Here is a 20,065-nt window from a genome sequence, read left to right as displayed (position 1 = left end):
TGGGTTTGTACCCGTCATCTGCCTTGAATGTATGTTGTATTGCCAAACTATCATTCCTAACGTGGCCTTTTGGCAGTGCTTGAAAACATACCAATGCCTTACGTAATTAGGCCTTGTCCTCAGAATGAACTCATTCTCCACACTTGATCAGAAATCATGATTATCTAGCTGTGTTTCTCTAAACCAGGCACTTTACCTACTTAAGTCTTGTTTTTTTTTTTTTTTTTTTGGAGACAGAGTCTTGCTTCGCCCAGGCTGGAGTGCAATGGAGCGATCTTGGCTCATGGCAACCTCTGCCTCCCATGTTCAAGCAATTCTAGTGCCTCAGCCTCCCAAACAGGCGTGCACCACCAAATTTTTTGTATTTTATTTTATTTCTGAGACAAAGTCTCATTCTGTTGCCTAGGGGTGCAGTAGCGCGATCTCTGCTCACTGCAACCTCTGCCTCCTGAGTTCAAGTGATTCTCCTGTCTCAGCCTCCAGATTAGCTGGGATCACAGGCGTGTGCCACCACACCCGGCTAATTTTTGTATTGTTAGTAGAGACAGGGTTTCACCATGTTGGCCAGGTTGGTCTCGAACTCCTGACCTCAAGTGATGCACCCACCTCAGCCTCCCAAAGTGCTGGGATTACACCACGTGAGCCACCATGCCTGGCTGGTCTCACTTTTTTTAACACTAGACTCTTCAACCTTTAAGCCGAAGGTTGAAAACTATGTCTTGAAGTTTTGAAATGTGTAAAGTAGACAGGAGAAATGAAAGAGTGATGTAAGGACTGTGACAACTGGAAGGCATAAAACTTTTCTAAGTGCATTCTCATTCGGAGTTTCTGATATAGATTTGTTTTGTTTTGTTTTGTTTTTCAATCATGTGAGTAGGCCAAATTTGGCCTAAAGGCTAAAAATTTTAAGTCCCACTTTAAACTCAAACTTCCATGATTATAGGATTAGTGATCATGCTTATTCCCGGTTCTGCATCTTACTGATGCTGCTTGATGATTACCCCACCTCCCCCCCACCCACCACCACCACAACACACACAGAATCACTCATCTTCTTGAATAACCTGGAGTACAAATAAAACAGTCAATTAGCAGAAAGTAGCTGAGGAGCATTTCAGCAGATACACTGGGAGTCAGGAATCTCTCCAGAGCTCTCTGAAATTAGATTACAAATTGTAAATTAATACCAGACTGCTTTAAGTTTTACTTATTAGCTAGGTGCTGTTGCTTACCATTCCTGAACTTCAGTTTTCTCACCTTTAAAATAGAGATAATGTATGATCTACATAACCTATAGGCTTCTTTGGAGTATTGAATATCGTGCTGATGACAATAGCATCTAGGATTTATCAGCACTTACTATGTTCAGAACCTTTGTTACATGCTTTACATACAAGATCTCATTTATCCCTTAATAAAAACCTTGTGGGACGAATATTGATAGCTCTATTTTTACAGCTAAGAAAGCTGATGCTCAGAAAAGCCAACTTGAATGATATCACACAGCTGAGTGGTAGAAGAGGGATTTAGATTCAGGCCTAGGTGACTGTCAAGATCGCAGCATTCATTGTTACGCTCTACTCTGTCAAATTCCTACTGCTGCTATAACAAATTACCATACATTTAGTGGCTTAAAACAACACAAATTTATATCTTATGGTCTGAAGTTCAAAAGTCTGAAATGGGGCTCACTGGGCTAAAATCACAGTGTTGACAGGGCTGTGTTCCTTCTGGAAACTATTTGGGAGATATAAGGGAGAGTCCATTTTCTTTCCTATTCCAGCTGTTTTTTTTCTTTCCAACTTATATTAGGTTAAGGGGATACATGTATAGGTTTGTTACATGGGTAAATTGTGTGTCAGGGGGGCTCAGCATACAGATTATTTCAACACCCAGGTAATGAGCATAGTACCAGATAGGTGATTTTTCAATCCTCGCCTTCCTCCCGCTCTCTACCCTCAAGTAGGCCCCAGTGTGTGTTCCTTTCTTTATGTTCATGTATACTCAGTGTTTAGCTCCCACTTATAAGTGAGAATATGTATTTGTTTTTCTGTTTCTGCATTAATTTGCTTAGGATAATGGCCTTCAGCCCCATCCATGTTGCTGCAAAGGACATGATTTTGTTCTCTTTTACGGCTGTGTAGTATACCATGGTGTATATGTACATTTTCTTTATCCAGGTACACCATTGATGGGCATCTAGGTTGATTCCATGTCTTTGCTAATGTGCCCATTCTAGCTTCTAGAAGCAGCCTTCCTTCTTTGGCTCTTGGCCTCCATCTGTCTTCAAAATCAGCAAAGGCTGGCTGAGTCTCTCACGTGGAATTTATCACTCTAACACTCTCTCTCTGACTCTAACTCCTCTGCCTCTACCTTTCATCTTTAAGGACCCTGTGAATACACTGGACTCATCTGAGTAATCCAAGAAACTCTCCTCCTTTTAAAGTCAGCTAATTAGCAAACTTAATTCCCCCTTTTTATGTAATTGTGAAAGTTGTAAGAATCATAATGGAGTCACTTGTGTTAAAAAGAAAAAAAAGGGCTGGGTGCAGTCACTCACGCCTGTAATCCCAGTACTTTGGGAGGCTAAGGTAGGTGGATCACCTGAGGTCAGGAGTTCGAGACCAGACTGACCAACATGGTGAAACCCTGTCTCTACTAAAAATACAAAATTAGCCGGGCGTGGTGGGGCATGCCTGTAATCCCAGCTACTTGAGAGGCTAAGGCAGGATAATCACTTAAACTCAGGAGGCAGAAGTTGCAGTAAGCCGAGACTGCACCATTGCACTCCAGCCTGGGCAACAAGAGTGAAACTCTGTATCAAAAAAAAAAAAAAAAGAAAGAAAGAAAAAGAAACCTTGACAAATAGAGCTGGGGAAGGCCGTGAGACAGCTTTCATGCATAAATGCCAGATAACAAAAACCATCACAAAAGACTCTGCCAATACCACAACCTTGCACAAAGGCCATTGCACCCTTACACAAAAAATACTTTTGCAAGGTCATCTGCCCAGCAACTGCCTGTCCAGCTAATGACTGGCATCACCCTTGTTATTAATACTTGTAGGCAAGGAAAATTATCACAAAACAATTATGTAATCATCCTCATTTTTCCATTAAAAACCCTTGTCTTCCTTTACCTCCTTGAATATGCACATAGTTTACTATGGCATATGTATTTCTGCTGCAATGCCCTATGCGCAAATAAATATTTTCTTTTAGAGAGACTCTGTCTGTTATTTAAACATGCACCATAACATATTCATAAATTCTGGGGATTAGAAAGTAACATATTTGGGGGTCCATTATTCTGCATACCATATCCATTGACTACACAGGATAGTGCATTGTAATACAGTATAGTAAATATGTTGAGTGCACATTTATTTTGTTTCCCTAGTATATTTGCACCCAAGCTTTGTTGCCTCATTCTCACCTCCATCTTCTGTAGAGCATGGCTTTTCACCCCTTTTACTTCCAGTGACTCTACCAATCACACAACTCTACGCCTTATAAACACAGCAGGCAGCATGGGCAAAAATAGTAACACATCACTCCAGACCCAGTATTGGTCCAAGCAGATCAACTAGAGTCCTTCTCTGAGAACTGAGATGAACGGGCAGCTTCCTCTTTCTCCTTGGATCATGAGTCATACGGCTGTGAACCCAGAGATGTTGGTGGTCATATGTCTATATATACACACTACTCTCCAACAACGTATGGAGAAGCTGAAGAGACCGAAGCCAGCAGACAAGCAGAAGGCCATACCACAACTGAGAAGTGGAGATGGGGCACTTTTGCTATTCACATCTCACAATTCTGTTGACCCTGAAGCTGGCTCCACCACTACATTTCAAAGGCTGCCTCTGTGAGACAATAATTTCTGCTACTTTGCTTAGGCTAGCTCAAGTTAGAATTTCAGTTGACCCTTGAACAACATGGGTTTGAACTGTGCTGGTGAGATTTTTTTTAAAACCAACCACAGATCAAAGCTGCTATACTCCCAGGATGCTAAACCGACAAATAGGGAGGCAGAATTTTCCTATACTCAAGTTCAGCAGGACAGACTGTAGGACTTGAGTATATGCAGATTTTGGTACATTGTCATCTCCCTTAATTGGTCCTGGAACCAATCTCCTAAGTACACTGAGGGACAACTGCATAGCTCTTGGCACAAAAAAAGTCTTAAAATAAATACTTAAATTGAAGCATTGCCTGCTTCATGAGTATCAATTTCGTTTTTTACATTACACCATAATGCTCATGAGATCAGAGTTTATGCCATAGTTCTATGGATTTCTTCCTATGCATGTGATAGTACTAGGCTTACTGTAAGAGCTCCAAAAATATTTTCTGACATATGTTCTACTTATATGTCATTATGTAAAAATAAAACAAAATTATACTCATGCATTTTTAATATTAGCATTTTTTGACTCTATTGATAACATCTGTATTTTCCAACTGCGAAGTTTGTGTAAGTGATCTCTTGTAGGATGGAGGTCTGAAACATAAACAGTTTATCACATGTGTTGCTGGAGTAACAATTGGCAGAGATTGCCCTAAACTCTAATGACATTTTACTCTCCCCAAATCAGATCGATAGGTTTTTGAAGTGCACTCATGTTGAATTAGAACAATAATAAACAGTTTTTAAAGAAATGCATGAAAAATACAAAGAAATAACAAAAAATACCTTTTAAAATACATATCTTTTCACCTTTTTGAAGCATTTTTACAAAGTTAAGGGGTGTGTGTGTGTGTGTGTGTGGGTATTTACCACCCCCTCACCATGATGACAACAAGAACTCAAGAAAAAGATTTCCTGGGGCCGGGCATGGTGACTCACGCCTGTAATCCCAGCACTTTGGGAGGCTGAGGCGGGCAGATTGCCTGAGCTCAGGAGTTCGAGACCAGCCTGGGCAACACGTTGAAACCCCATCTCTACTAAAATACAAAAAAATAGCTGGGCGTGGTGGCGTGCGCCTGTAATCCCAGCTACTTGGGAGGCTGAGGCAGAAGGAGCGCTTGAACCTGGGAGTTGGAGGTTGCAGTGAGGTGAGATCACGCCACTGCACTCCAGCCTGGGCAACAGAGTGAGACTCTGTCTCAAAAAAAAAAAAAAAAAAAAAAAAAGATTTCCTTGCAAAAAGAACCGATGCACTGACCAGCTGGATGCACAGCAGTGTTCTGTCTTTTCATCTGACTTCCTTAGAGAAGAAATCGTCTGATTCATTCAGGGACTATCCTCCCAAGCTAATTAGTACATTTAATCACGTCCAATAACCTTGAGTCAGTGGGGGTTTTTTTTGTTTGTTTTTTGGTTTTTTGGCCTAGTTTCCGAGTGCTACATGCCAGGGACATTTTTAGGTGCTTAACATGCATTAACTAATGTAATTCTCCAACAACCCTATGAGGGTATTTAAGGTAAGCATTATTCTAAAAATGCCCTCCTCCAAAGATTTCCATCCTGATTACTCATTGAAACACTAATTTAGGTACTGATCTGAAGGGACTTTACAAATATAATTAAAATTTATATACCTTAAGATAGAAAGAGGCCAGGCACAGTGGCTCACGTCTGTAATCCCAGCACTTTGGGAGGCCAAGGCCCGAGGTTGGTGGATTATGTGAGGACAGGAGTTCCAGATCAACCTGCCCAACATGGAGATAACCCATCTCTACTAAAACTACGAAAATTAGCCAGGCATGGTGATGCATGTCTGCAATCTCAGCTACTCAAAAAGGCTGAGGCAGGAGAATTGTTTGAACCTGGGAGGCAGAGGTTGCAATGAGCTTAGATTGCACCACTGCACTCCAGTCTGGGTGACAGAGTGAGACTCTGTCTCAAAAAAAAAAAAAAGTTATTCTTAATTGTTTGGTTATATTTGATCTAATAATTTTTTCGGCCCCTAGAAACAGAGAATTTTTTCAGGCTAGAGTCAGAGAGATGTGGCAAAAGAAGGAACAGAAACAGGAGAGATCATACAGAAAGGGAGATCAGAGAGATTTAAAGTGTGAGGAGGACTTGACCTGCCCTTTCTGGCTTTGAAGGTGGAGGAAGGAGCCACAAGCCAAGGAATGCAGATGGCCTCTAGGAGCTGGGAGTCCCCATCTAAAAGCCAGCAAGGAAACTGCACAGAACTGAGCTCTGCCAACAACCTGAATTGAGGCTGAAAGCAGATCCCGCCCTTGTCCCCCACCCAAACCCCATCACCCCGGAACCTTCATTGAGGAACACAGTCCTGCTGACCCTTTACCGGTGCAGTTCTAGATTAGAGGAGACTAAAGAGACATGATCACCGAATTCAAGGCTGCCCTTGATTAGATTCTAGTTGTGGATGGGGTAGGGAATAACTTTAAAGAATATTGTTGAAACAAGTGGGGAAATTTTAATTTGACTTATTTATTAGAGAATAGTATTTTATCAATATTAAACTTCCTGAATGTGATAGTTGAATTGTGGTTATTTAGAAGAATGCCCTAGTTCTTAGGAGACAACATGCTTAAGCATTTAGGAGTGAAGTATCATCCTTAATACAAGCCGAGATAAAGCAAATATGTACAATGCGAACAGTTGGTGAATCTAGATGAAGGGTATATAGGTGTTCATTGAATTATTTTTTGCAATTTTTCTGAAAAAAATAAATTTTTCAAAATACAAAGTTGGCGGGGAAAAAAACATCACTGTGGATACTTTGTGTAGGATGGATTTGAGGTCAATAGGAAAGAGGTGGGAAGACAAGATGGGAAGGTATTCCGCAGCCAGACTGAGGGCTGGGATTCAAGAGGAACAGCAGGGATAATGGAAAGCATGCCCCGCCCACAGCTAGGCCAGCGAAGCAGCTCATCCTATAACTGTGGTTCCCACAGCCTTCCCTTGCAGGACAAACTCCCACGTGCCGGGGGTGCGGTCGCCCAGCACCTTCCGAATTTGGTTGGGATTGAGGAGCGGCGCAGCGGGATGCTGTGCCCCGCCCCGCTCCAGACTGGAAGAGCCCACGTGTCACTGTTAGATGGGGGAAGCGGCATCCTAAATTTAATTAGCGCTTCTCTTCTCAAAGTATCTCCCAAATCTTTGGCCTTTTTCCATAAAATAATTTTCTTTTAGCTCAATGTCTCCTAAAATATGTGTTTAATTAAGAAAAAATATGAGTCACATAAAGATGCTTTTTTCAGTTTCCCCTGCTACGTCCGCCCCATGCGCCAGGCCGCTAGGGGCAGGACGTGGAAGCGGAAGCGCTGGGTCGGGGGGCGTTCTCTCGAGTCCGGGCCGCAAGTCCCAGACGCTGCCCATGGAGGCGTCCAGCGATCCGCCGCTGGATGCTAAGTCCGATGTGAGTTCCAGCCTGGAAGGAGAGTGGGCAGCGAGGCTCTGGAGCAAGAAAGATGTTTCTCTAAATTGTGTTTCTGCTTCCGTTTCAGGTCACCAACCAGGTGAGTGAGTGGCCGCCCCGCCCTGTCCTCCGCCAGCCTGCCTTCCACGGCCGCGAGGCCGTGCCACCCTGAGCCTTCCCCAGGTCTCCCCTAGTCCTGTGTCCGCGAACCGGTGACCTTCAGCCGTCCCTCTTGCATTGCTCCTTCTTCTTTGCACCTGAGCCGGTAGCCGTTGCCATTGTGATGAAAGCTCCTCTTCCCCACCCTGCACTAGCCCAAAGAATGCAGATCAAGGATTGTTGGGCTTTGATTAGGCGACATTTATTCGAAGCTAGGAACACGGTATTTTAAAGTGTGATGGATAAAGAAGTTACGAAAATTTGCAGAGATAGCACCGCAAACATTTTCTTAGTCTCTAAGTTATTTTTGAAGATGGAGTATAGCATTTTAGCCTTTTAGAGTATGCATTTATAATGCTAGGAATATGAATTTGACTTTTAAAGTATATCTTAGCCCCATTTCTGTTTCAAGTGCTGCTGTGCTGTTGTGCTGTTGTAGCTAATAAACTATTTGTAGGCAAATAATTTATAACACACTTCCCAGAATAGGAGTACTAAAACTAGAGTATTTTTAGGCCAGGAGTTACCCAAGTCCATACAAAATGTAAGAAAGGGATGAGGCAAGAAATAATTAGAATACAGGGGCTGAAAGAGGTGTCCACTGACTGCTCTCTGTCATTTTTCTCTAACTGATCTTGCTTTCGAGGATTCCTGGGAAGTAGGGGAAGTCAGAGAGCTGTCAACCGTCTACCTGGCTTTGCTTAGTTATATGACTTAGTGCATTTCGAGTCAATCCTTCATAAGTCATTTTATCCATTCTCTTGCGTTAAGTTTTGTATTTAAGATATTCTGAAACAGAATTATACTAATTATGGGGTTTTTAAAGTTGAACTCTTTTTGGCTTAAACACAAATTTATTATCTTATAGTTCTGGAGGTCAGAAGTCCTAAACTAGTCTTACGGGGCTAAAAAGCAAGGTGTCTGCAGGGCTGTGTTCCTTCTGAGGCGGTAGGGGAGAATGTTTCCTCCTTAGCTTGTGGCCTCTGCTTCCATCTTCAAAGCACATCATTCCAGCCTCTGCTTCCGTTGTCACATTGTCTTCTCTGACTCTGACCCTTTTTCCTCCCTCTTATAAGGACCCTTTCAATTACATTAGGCCCACCTGGATAATCCAGGAAAATCTCCACATCTCCAAGTCCTTAATTTTGTCACATCTACCAATACTGTTTTGTTGCCTAAGGTAACGTATTCATAGATTTTGAGGATTAGCATGTGGACATATTTGGGAGGGCCATTATTCAGCCTACTGCACATCCTTCTATGCTGTCATTCACAGATTATATGATTGTTTGCATAGGAAAAGCCAAGATCATTTACAAACATTATTAGAATTAATGTGAGAGTCAGCAAGGTGATTCCATTGTTGAACGTTCTTTAGTTCAGACATAAAGAGTTGGAAAATATAATTTTAAAGATGTCATTTATAACATGAAGAAATTACAGGCCAGCCATGGTGGCTCATGACTGTAAGCTCAGGGCTTTGGGAGGATTGCTTGAGGCCAGCAGTTTGAGACCAGCGTGGGCAACATAGCAAGACCTTATCTCTATAAAAATAAAAAAATTAATCAGGTGTGGAGGCACAGACCTGTAGTACTAGCTACTCAGGAGGCTGAGAAGATCTCTTGAGCCCAGGAGTTTGAGGCAGCAGTGAGCTGTGATTACACCACAGCAGTCCAGCCTGAGTGACAGAGTGAGACTCCATCTCTTAAAAAAAAAAAAATTAAAGAGTACCTTGCAAGAAATCTAACAAAAGATATTTAAAAGTTTTATGAAGAAAATTACAAAAAGCGGTAGACTTTTACTTTGTGATCCAGCGCGTGAGGAGCTTGGAAGTCACCACCCTGTGCTAGCAACAAGGAAAAACTGAACAAACTGAAAAATCAACAACTCCTCTTGGATCTATCAGAGAAGCGAGGTCACAGGGCAAATTGCTGTCCCCCAAATTGGTGAGACAGACTGCGAATGCAGAGATCCACAACTTAGAGCAGAAGCTCCACAGAAACCAGTGCCTAAACTGAAATCGACAAATTACTGGAGGCTCCCAACTCTCCCTCACACCTGACATACAATCAGATCAGCATATTGTTTTCTCTCACTCTAAATTCACCTCCTCTTGCTGCCACCTGGGTCCAAGCCTCCATTCTCTTTCCTGGAATACCGCAGTAGCCTTGTAACAGGGTCTCCCAACTTCCTTAAACTTTGTGCCTCACCTGGCGGTCTGGATGAGCCTTTTGCAATGTAAGTTAGACCAGGTATCTCTGCTACTCAGAGCTTTTTAAGAGATTCTTGTCACACTGCAAAAAAGTCGTAGGTGTTTACTGTGGCCTACAGGGCCCTTCGAAGATGGATTCCTCATCTCTTACCACTCTTCCTAGTTCATGCCCCTCCAGCCACCTGGGCCTCATTGTTCCCTGAACACACCAAGCATGCTTCTCCCTCAGTCCAGAATGCTCTTTTCTCCAGATCCTGTGGCTTTTTCTTCATTTTATTCGAGTCTCTTTCTGTTCAAAAGCTGCATGAAAGAGGTCTTCCCAGGTTCTATCTAAATAGCCTTTCTTGTCACCCTGTCACCTTACCCTGCATTTCGTCACACTATAATACTACCATTTCATTATATTTTTGTTTATTGTCTGCCTTCCCCACTAGAATTCTGAAGGTCAGGAACTATTTTTTACATCCCTAATTCCTAGAATATAGTATTGCTTAGTATATACTGAATAGTGAGGCCTCCCTCCCTTACTCAAAACACATAGGAATTACCAGTTTTATCTATATAGACAGTTTTTATAGTCATGTTTTTATATTACTAGTAACTTCAGCCTCCACATCAATTTTTAGTGTGACTACAGCTAATTTGTTTGTTTACCTTTTTATATATTTACTTTCTGATTATTCTTTGTATTCATTTTACTTCTGGATGTTTTTATATTTCCTTTTTTATTGCTAGCTTTTTGTTTCTTTGTATGTTTTCCCTTTTTAATACTTCATCATACAATGATTTTGGGGCTACCGCACATTGTTTCATCCTTAACATTCTGCATAGTGGTAAGTGCTCTCTGTTCGGATTTTTTCTTTTATATTCTTTTATTTTTAAAATCTGTGCAGTTCACTCCTGCTTAAGGCGAAACCACAATTATTAGAAGGTTTGCTTTCAGTTTGCATTTAAATGTTGAGGTTAGAATTTTGGAAATTCTCATCTCATAAACCTAGTCTTAGCTTTCTTTCAATTGTGAAGACTGACTTTGCACAGTGTCTTGATGGCAGCTCTCCCTGTTTCCTCACCTGACAATTTCACTGTTTTAATAGTGAGTGGAACTTAGCATTGCACGCCTTCATTGCTTTTCTGCTTGAAATCTTCTAGTTTTATTTCAGATTCTGAGAAACAAATAGGCAACCCTTTACTCTGCCACTTTAATGTTGATGGTAAAAGTGGAACTTCTTCCATCAAGGAGTTGTACAGGCTAAATACTGTTAAGAATAAGAGATTGCTTACTTATTTCTTACTCAAACATTTAGGGGAGGGAAGCCCAGGTAGAAGAATCGCTTGAGCCCAGGAGGTCTAGGCTGCAGTGAATCATATTCATGCCACTGCACTCCAGCCTGAGCAACAGACTGAGATCCTGTCTGGAAAAAAAAAAAAAAAAAAAGGAAAATGAATTCTGGTTCAATTTTTGGACATCACTATTGAACTGGAATTAAAACTCTCTCTACTCATGAACTCTCCTGAATTCTGTTCTTGGATTTTTAGCCACTTTCTGAACATTCCTATAGAGATAACCCTCGTATCATCTCTTAATGATACTTTTGGACTGGATACCTCAGCATTCTCCCAGTTATCCAAGCTCAATTTTTTATAATTTTCTATAAACAACCATAGTTGTATCTTGTAGGCAATCATCAAGACCTAGCAATGCATCCTTCATATGATCAGTTTAGTCCTGCTTGTCACCAACTTAGTTCAGGCACTTAACATAACTTCAGACTTGGATTATTGTGTTCTGCTGCCACCAGATGAATCTCTCTCTCTCTCTCTCTTTTTTTTTTTTTTTTTTTTTCCAGATTTGGGGTCTCACTCTGTTGCCCAGGCTGGAGTGCAGTGGCATGCTCACAGCTCACTGCAGCCTTGACCTCCTGGGCTTAGGCGATCCTCCCACTTCATCCTCCCAAGTAGCTGGGACTTATAGGCATGCCCTACCATGCCTGGCTACTTTTTGTACTTTTGTATTTTTTGTAGAGACAGGGCTGTTGCCCAGGCTGGTCTGGAACCCCTGCACTCAAGTGATCCACCTGCCTTGGCCTCCCAAAGTGCTGGGATTACAGGTGTGAGCCACCGTGCCCAGCCTGAATATCTATTAATCAATATTTTGATATCATTCTCTCTATTGAAAAACTTTTGGCCGGGCACGGTGGCTCCCGCCTGTAATCCCAGCACTTTGGGAGGCTGAGGCGGGCAGATCACAAGGTCAGGAGATTGAGACCACCCTGGCTAACATGGTGAAACCCTGTCTCTACTAAAAATACAAAAAAATTAGCCCGTCATGGTGGTGGGCGCCTGTAGTCCCAGCTACTCAGGTGGCTGAGGCAGGAGAATGGCGTGAACCCGGGAGGCAGAGCTTGCAGTAAGCCAAGATCGTGCCACTGCACTCCAGCCTGAGCAACAGAGCGAGACTCCGTCTCCAAAAAAAAAAAAAAAAAACAAAGAAAAACTTTCAGTGAGTCCCCAATGCCTACAGGGAAAGTTTAAGTGACGTAATGTGGTAAGTTCTCCATAGTAAGATAAAGGATATAAAAGTACTGTGAAAACCTCTGAAAGCTCAATTTGCAAGGAATTACTGGCTTTTTGATCACTTGTCAACTTTATTTTTCATATTTGCTTACAAAAGCCATCTACTTTAAGACAGATAAATTAAGACTGCAGGTGCGTGCCACCACGCCCGGCTAATTTTTTTGTATTTTTAGTAGAGATGGGGTTTCACTGTGTTAGCCAGGATGGTTTTGATCTCCTGACCTCGTGATCCGCCCACCTCGGCCTCCCAAAGTGCTGGGATTACAGGCGTGAGCCACCACACCCGGCAAGACAGATAAAATGTTCTATCCCTAAACCAAATTTTGACTCTTTTCATCTGTAATTGGTTCCGCCCAATATTTATTAAGCATTTATTCTTTGCTAGGTGTGCATTTATGGTATGTATAAATAAAACACGTTTTCCTCAATTCCTGTTCTGTTTATTCTTCAAAATGGAGCTTAAAGCCTTCTGTAAAGCTTTCCCTTAACTCCCTAGGCTACAATAAACTCTTCCTTTCAACCAGAAATGTAGTCACTGACTTATATTGCTCTCTCTGGACCATATATGCAAAAAGTGCACAAAATATGGACAGTTAATGAATTATCTAAAAGCGAACACTCGTGTAACCACAAGCAAAAGTCATTAAATGGAGTGTTACCAGTCCCCCAGAAGCCCACCAGATGCTCCTCTCCAATCAATGCCCACTTCTCTCCACCCCAAAAGGATAGGCATATTCTTCTCTTTATAGTTTTACCACCTGTTTCTCAAGTTTAAGTGAACCGAATCATAACTTTTGGACTTGTTTTAAATATTTTTGGTTTTACGTGTAACTGAAGTTCATTTTCATTGTTGTATAGCATTTCATTTATCCATTTTATCTCTGTTGAACATTTGGGTTTTCAGTTTAGGGCTATTATGAATAAAGCTGCTAGGGACATTTTCATATATGTATCCTGTGTACATATTCAAAAAGTTTTTCTAAGTTCTATCCCTAGTAGAATTTGGATCACAGTATGCAGAGCTTCAGTTTTACTAGCTAAATCAGCTCTTTGATAGATTGGCCCAGTTTACACTTTCACCAACAGCATGTGACACTTCCCATTGCCTCACATCCTTCCTTGCCAATACTTGGAATTTTCAGACTTAAATTTTTGCCATTTTGGTAGCTGTGTAGTGGTATCTAATTGTGGCTTTTAATTCCTTGTTTCTTAAGGTGAGCACATTTTCATATGTTTATTAGAAATTTGTAGTTATTTTGTGATTTGCCTTTCTCTATTTTTATATGGAGAACTTTTCTTTAAAATGAATTTATTCAATCTTTTTACTTATAAAAGATGTTAACCTTTTGTCAGCACCAGCTTGGACTTAATGCTGTAGGAGATTGGTGCAAAGCAAGTCTGAGATAGGAGGAATTTTTGGTCCCCCTTTTATAAAAACGGGAGATTTACAAATGCCTTCCCCTATTCCATACCCCAAAAGTCCTAAAATAGAAAATGGGTTATATAACTTTTATGGTTGATTGAGGCACACTTGGGAACCATTCTATTTCTTTTCCTCACCATAGTCCTCAAGCTCAAATATTTCATTAGTGTAAATAGTGATAAGGTGGTTTGGATTTCATCAGTGTTCATGATGGATATGTGGTAGGATACGTGGTGGGATTTACAAAAATCCTAACTTTTCCAAGAAGAAATGTATTAACAAGTGAAGTTTTTTGCCCAGTGAGCGTTAGTTTTGTAGAAAAAGGTATCAGTCAGTGAGCAAGTACTTTTTGAGTGGCTGCTATGTACCAGGCTATGCTTTGGAAACAAGACAGACAGTATTTACCCCTGTGTTTTATGTTTTAGAGTCATGTTTTTGAGGCAGTGTTAACAGCTGCATGTTTTATGCCATGGCATCATTTAACAATCATTGACAGGAATTAGATTAAAAGTATTAAGACAACCAGTAGTCACTAAGCATGTAATCTTTGGAGTCAAACAGACTTTGGTTTCAGTTCTGATTCCAGAAATGTGTGACCTTATGCACATTACCTAAGCTCTCTGAAGTTGGCTTTTGTCATCCGCAAAGTGGAAACAATAACCTATAATGTTATGTTGATTCAGTGAGGTATGTAATACATGTAAACTGCATAGCACATCACCCAGGGTATGTATCTGTCATGAACAATGATGAAATCCAAAACCACCTTATCACTATACATGCTAATGTAAGGCTTGAGCATGGAACAGCAAAGTGAACTAAAAGATACTCCAAGCCTGTTAAAGGAAACCAATACTGCCACATCTTCCTTCCACTTCCATTATACATTGGAGGGGAGATTTTTTTTTTCACTTTTTGTTTTTTCCATTTTAAACTATGATGGTGTTTTTTAACTGTGTTTATATCCCTTATAACCTCTCCATTTTTTCATTTGATTATTTTTCCTCTAGCAGTATTAAAATGAAGATACTTTATTTAAATATGACCAGCGTTGAAACTAAAAGTTGAGTGTAACTGCAGTAAAATTGAATAAATATCTGCATTCCAGGTAATGTTACTACTAATGTATTATTTTGTCCTGTCTTATTAAAGCTTGTAGATTTTCAGTGGAAACTGGGTATGGCTGTGAGCTCAGACACTTGCAGATCTCTTAAGTATCCTTATGTTGCAGTGATGCTAAAAGTGGCAGATCATTCAGGCCAAGTAAAGACCAAGTGCTTTGAAATGACGATTCCACAGTTTCAGGTTTGTGATTTAACTCATCCAGTTTTAGCTCAGCTTTTCTGTAATCGTTGCATAAAAAGATGTATAAAATCTTTCTATGGGAAAACTTTAATGGTTTGTATTTGTAGATTGATATGCTTTATGTTTACTAGTATATGCAAGAGACAGGAATTTGTCTTCTTTGGGAATCTGATAAATTATTTTCAGTATAATGTGCTGAAGTTGTGTACTGCGCCATTTGATTGCTTGAACAGTACTCCTCTCTGAGTATATTTAGGAAAGTTTTATCTTCAATGGCAGGATATTTACTTTGCATTTAAATGTTTTATTCTTATTCCTTTGGGCTTAATATTCAAGAATGTTAAGCTAAATGAATCTTTGAATAGTGTTGACCCTGAATTTTCTGACTAATAATGTTTACAAAAGACAGGTCAGAGCAAGTGTACTTCTTGGCTGGCTTTATCAGCTAGGGACTTAAGTAACTCAGTAGTTTAGAGTGATGTTACCATATTATCATTCTACCTCTTTTCTGTAACCAAGGAGGAATAAAAAGGTGGGGGGGAGGTGGGAATAAGTCAGGTTTTCTTTTTTTTTTTTTTTTTTTGAGACAGAGTCTCGCTCTGTCGCCCAGGCTGGAGTGCAGTGGCACGATCTCGGCTCACTGCAAGCTCTGCCTCCCGGGTTCACGCCATTCTCCTGCCTCAGCCTCCTGAGTAGCTGGGACTACAGGCGCCCGCCACCATGCCTGGCTAATTTATTTGTATTTTTAGTAGAGATGGGGTTTCACCATGTTAGCCAGGATGATCTCGATCTCCTGACCTCATGATCCACCCACCTTGGCCTCCCAAAGTGCCAGGATTACAGGCCTGAGCCACCGGGCCCGGCCAGGTTTTCTTTTAAATGTACATACTGGAGATGTTTTGTCATTAATTTAACTGTCCTGTACAGTTTTGTTTTTGTTTGGTTTGTTCCTTTTGGTATGAATAGGTAGGAATCTATTCTTAGCACTTACACTAGTACGAAGTTAGTACTTACACTTAGTACTTAAACAGCAGTTAGTACTCTAAAAGTCAGAGAAAGCAACCATCGTGAATGAAATGGAAATAAAAAGTGATTCTTTGTAAAACTAACTAAAATTATATGGGTCCTAGGCTTCCTTTTAAAGAAAACCCTTTCATATACCACTTTATGATACTTTTGATTTCTGCTTTTATAAACTACATTTTAAATAATTTGTTTCCCTTTCATTTCTTTTTTTTTCTTTTTTTTTGGGGGACACAGTTTCACTCTTGTTGGCCAGGCTGGATGCAATTGGAGTGCAATGGCATGATCTAGGCTCACTGCAACCTCCGCCTCCTGGGTTCAAGCGATTCTCCTGCCTCAGCTTCCTGAGTAGCTGGGATTACAGGCACGCAGCACCACGCCCGGCTAATTTTTGTATTTTTAGTAGAGATGAGGTTTCACCATGTTGGCCAGGCTGGTCTGAAACTCCTGACCTCAGTTGATCCATCCACTTCTGAAACTCCTGACCTCAGCTGATCCGTCCACTTTAGCCTCCCAAAGTGCTGGAGCGTGAGCCACCATGCTCAGCCTGATTTCTTTATTTAAAATAGATATCCCTGCTTTGAAACAAAAATAATGTTCACAAATTTAACATTATTAATATTGATTAGTGTCTTGGAACTGAGACTTAGTGAAAAGGAAATAAATGTATATTATGATATGGGAATAACATTCAACTAAATATGAGGACTCAGTCAATTTTGAAAGAGAATACACGTTTTGGTCTTTTTTGTAATTCACAGTGCTGGCCTAATTGTTATTATTCTGTGCAGCATTTGTGCTGTCCTAATTCCACCTCTAGAAATTTTTTCCTATAGGAAAAAAAAAATCACAACTGGATTAACTTTTTTTCCCCAGCTTTATTGAGGTACAGTTGACAAAATTGTGTATTTTGAAGGTTTCACAATGTGATGATATGATAAAAGATATACATTGTTTAAAGATTACCACAGTCGCTCTAATTAACACATCCACCCCCACACATAGTTACCTTTTTTTTTTTTTGGAGAGAGTGTGCGCGTGTGTGTGTGTGTGTGTGTGTGTGTGTGCTGAGGGCATGTAAAATTTTTTTAGCAAATTTCAAGTAAACAATAACAATATTATTAACTGTAGTCACCATATTGTACATTAGATCTCAGACTTACTCATTTTATAACCAAAAGTTTGCACCTTTTTACTAACATTTCCCCGTTGACCCCCAGCCTCAGCTCCTGGCAACCTCCAGTCTCCTTTCTGCTTCTGTGAGTTTGACTTTTTTAGATTCCACATATAAGTGAGATCACGCAGTATTAGCCTTTCTGTGTCTGGCTTATTTCACTTTGCACAATGTCCTCCAGGTTCATCCATGTTGTTGCAAATGGCAGGATTTCCTTCTTTTTTTATGGCTGTGTGATATTCCATTGTGTGTGTATGTATACACATACATAGTATATACATATAGACATACATTATAAACATATTAAATATAAATATACACAAAAACATTTTCATTAGAGGCAACTCTTTTAAAGAGAGTTTTTACATGGCTTAAAACTAACCACAAGATAGCCTGTTAATCACATTACATGACTGAGAGCTAAGGAACATTCTTTGAGCTTTTAATTTATATCTTTTTGATAACTAAAATTTTGAACATCAGTACATATTTTTAAAGAAATAGTTACACTTTGCTTCATTCTGTGACAAATTTGCATATAAATTAAAACAATACAAATCCTCTTAAGTAGCAAAGTAGAAAATTAAGACCAAATAAGAAGGAAAATGCAGATGTGTAAATCATTAGAAGGTACCCTGATTGCCAAGGTTAAGTTTCAAATTTGTCTTCTAGCTTCCTGGTAGGTACAGGAGAAGACAGAAGAACAATTTGCTTGATTCCTTTCTTACCTGAGATTTAAAAGAAGATGACTTCTATAGGAGAACCGTTATACCAGCTTAATTTTTAAATGACAGAGAAATAAACTTCTACCATATAAACCATAGTTAATGTTGGATCTCTCTTCTAGTAATTGAACCCATAATCTTAAATGAGACAGCCCTTACCACACTGAAATGCAGTCCTTTACTAGATTGAAAGTGTTTTGAGGCCTGGAACCAACTTGTTATTTTTGTTTTTATTTTCAGTGTCTAGGACAGTGCTGAATATTTAATAAATCTAGTGTGATCTTAAAAGGACTTTCTCATGTGCTTTTTGAAAAGTTTAGTCATAAGATAATTATCCAACCCCACAGTAGTATTTTTGCTTGCAGTACCAAATTGCACCTATTTCTTACAGCAACCTTCAGTAATTGAGAATGTAACACTAAAATGCAAACTTAATATGTTATATAGTCTCTGGTAGTCAGATATAATTAAAATAACTACTTAAATATCTTCTAAAAGCAAAATTAATATTATTTTCCCCCTTTCTCTCCAGAATTTCTACAGACAGTTCAAGGAAATTGCTGCAGTTATTGAAACGGTGTGAAGACGGATTCTTTGGTTGATAAATTGCTATCATTCTAAAGTCATGGACTTCACTTTCTGCAACAAAACCAAATAAGGATGGAACATTTATTGAATGAAAAATGCACTTTTGTTTTTCCATTTTTTTAAATAATAAAAATCAGACAAACAGGAATTGGGTAGTGGTGATCAATGCACAACTTTGTGAATGTGCTTTATAAAAGTGATAATTAGACACTTTAAAGGATGTACTTGGTGATAATGTGAATGATGTAATCAGACTAACAATTGAATCATTGCTGTTGGAGGCAGCACAAATTTATGTGTTACAACAGTAGTTTAAAAACTTGTACTGGATGGAACCCATTTTGTAAACAATCTTATTTGGAGTCATGTATATAAAAATATATATAAATTAGAAAAGTAGTATTTGATTAGGATAACTTTACAAATTCAATTGTATAGCCATCACTTATTATAATGGCAATCAGAAGAGTGAGGCTTCTTTTTTCAAATTTTGTAATCAGATTAAGATTGACCATTGCTCCTTCACACAGTATTAGTCTGGCATTCAATTATTTCTGTTATTAATGGTTGTAGAAAGTTCAAATACATACGCAGAGTTGGAAAGACGAGTTTTAGTCTGAGTTCTGTACGACGGAGTTAACCCGTTAGCACAAGTTATTGCATTAGATGATCGCTGTTGAATTTAAATATATAAACCTGTTGTTAAACTCTTTTATACTATAAAGCCACCACATTGTATGGCATTTGTTTAGAAGTAAGCAAATAGACCACCGGAATAGAATAGATGGCCTAGAAATAGATCAAGACATTCTGGTCCACCATATTAGAAATTTAAACCCTCTTCACACTCTGTCTGCATTTCTGCAGGTCTGTGTGAGTCCACTTTCTTTTTTGTTCCCTGATAGGTAGCACACTGCTGTGAGGAGCCCAGGACTGCTGCCTGCCGCAGCCCACCTGTGCGCTCAGATTCCTGCCAGCTTGATGAGTTAGCTGATGGGCCATTTGTGCATACCAACTACCCACAGACATTTCTATTACCCACCCTCTGGATGCCAGCGCATTGATGATTCTAGAATTAGGAGAAACCAAAGATCCCTTCTCTGTCCCTCCCTCAATTGTGTGGGGTACCAGTGTCGTTGTGTTCCTAGAAATAAGAGTAGAAACCCCTCTATCTGGGTTAAAACAGCAAACCTGCCTTCTGTAACTGTGCATGAGGTTCCTCTGTCTCCCACTTACTTCGGATTAACACCTTCCTCTTTCCCCTTCCCTATTTGCAGGGTAGCATTTCTAGGTTTAAGGCAATATGCAAAAAGACCCAAAGTTAGGCCCTGGCTCAAACACTGTGGGTAGCAGATTTGAAATAAATTTAAATTGCATGTTTAAGTTTGTCTTTTGAATTTAAAAAGCAAGTTTTAACCTTGCACAGTGGCTCCCTTCTGTAATCCCAGCATTTTGGGAGGTTGAGGTGGGCAGATCACTTGAGGCCAGGAATTCAAGACCAGCTTGGCCAACATGGCAAAACCCCATCTTTACAAAAAATACAAAA

The 20,065-nt window shown here is 39.9% G+C and overlaps 1 protein-coding gene across 2 annotated transcripts; it reads left to right on the top strand.

Annotated features, from left to right (window-relative positions):
- Window positions 1–7,222: 7,222 nt before the first annotated feature.
- Window positions 7,223–19,122, top strand: COMMD6 (COMM domain containing 6). Of its 2 annotated transcripts, XM_019039928.2 has the most exons (4): window positions 7,223–7,336; window positions 7,425–7,436; window positions 14,857–15,009; window positions 18,464–19,122. In XM_019039928.2, the coding sequence occupies exons 1-4, from the start codon at window positions 7,295–7,297 to the stop codon at window positions 18,512–18,514; spliced, it is 258 nt and encodes an 85-aa protein (XP_018895473.1). In that variant the 5' UTR covers window positions 7,223–7,294; the 3' UTR covers window positions 18,515–19,122. The 2 variants fall into 2 exon arrangements, with proteins under 2 accessions (XP_018895473.1, XP_055216468.2); XM_055360493.2 differs by lacking the exons at window positions 7,223–7,336; window positions 7,425–7,436 and adding an exon at window positions 7,698–7,718.
- Window positions 19,123–20,065: the final 943 nt, after the last annotated feature.

This window comes from Gorilla gorilla, chromosome 14 (genome assembly GCF_029281585.2).
Source record: "Gorilla gorilla gorilla isolate KB3781 chromosome 14, NHGRI_mGorGor1-v2.1_pri, whole genome shotgun sequence".
In the NCBI taxonomy this organism is placed as follows: domain Eukaryota; kingdom Metazoa; phylum Chordata; class Mammalia; order Primates; family Hominidae; genus Gorilla; species Gorilla gorilla.
This window is presented reverse-complemented; position numbering and strand designations above follow the sequence as displayed.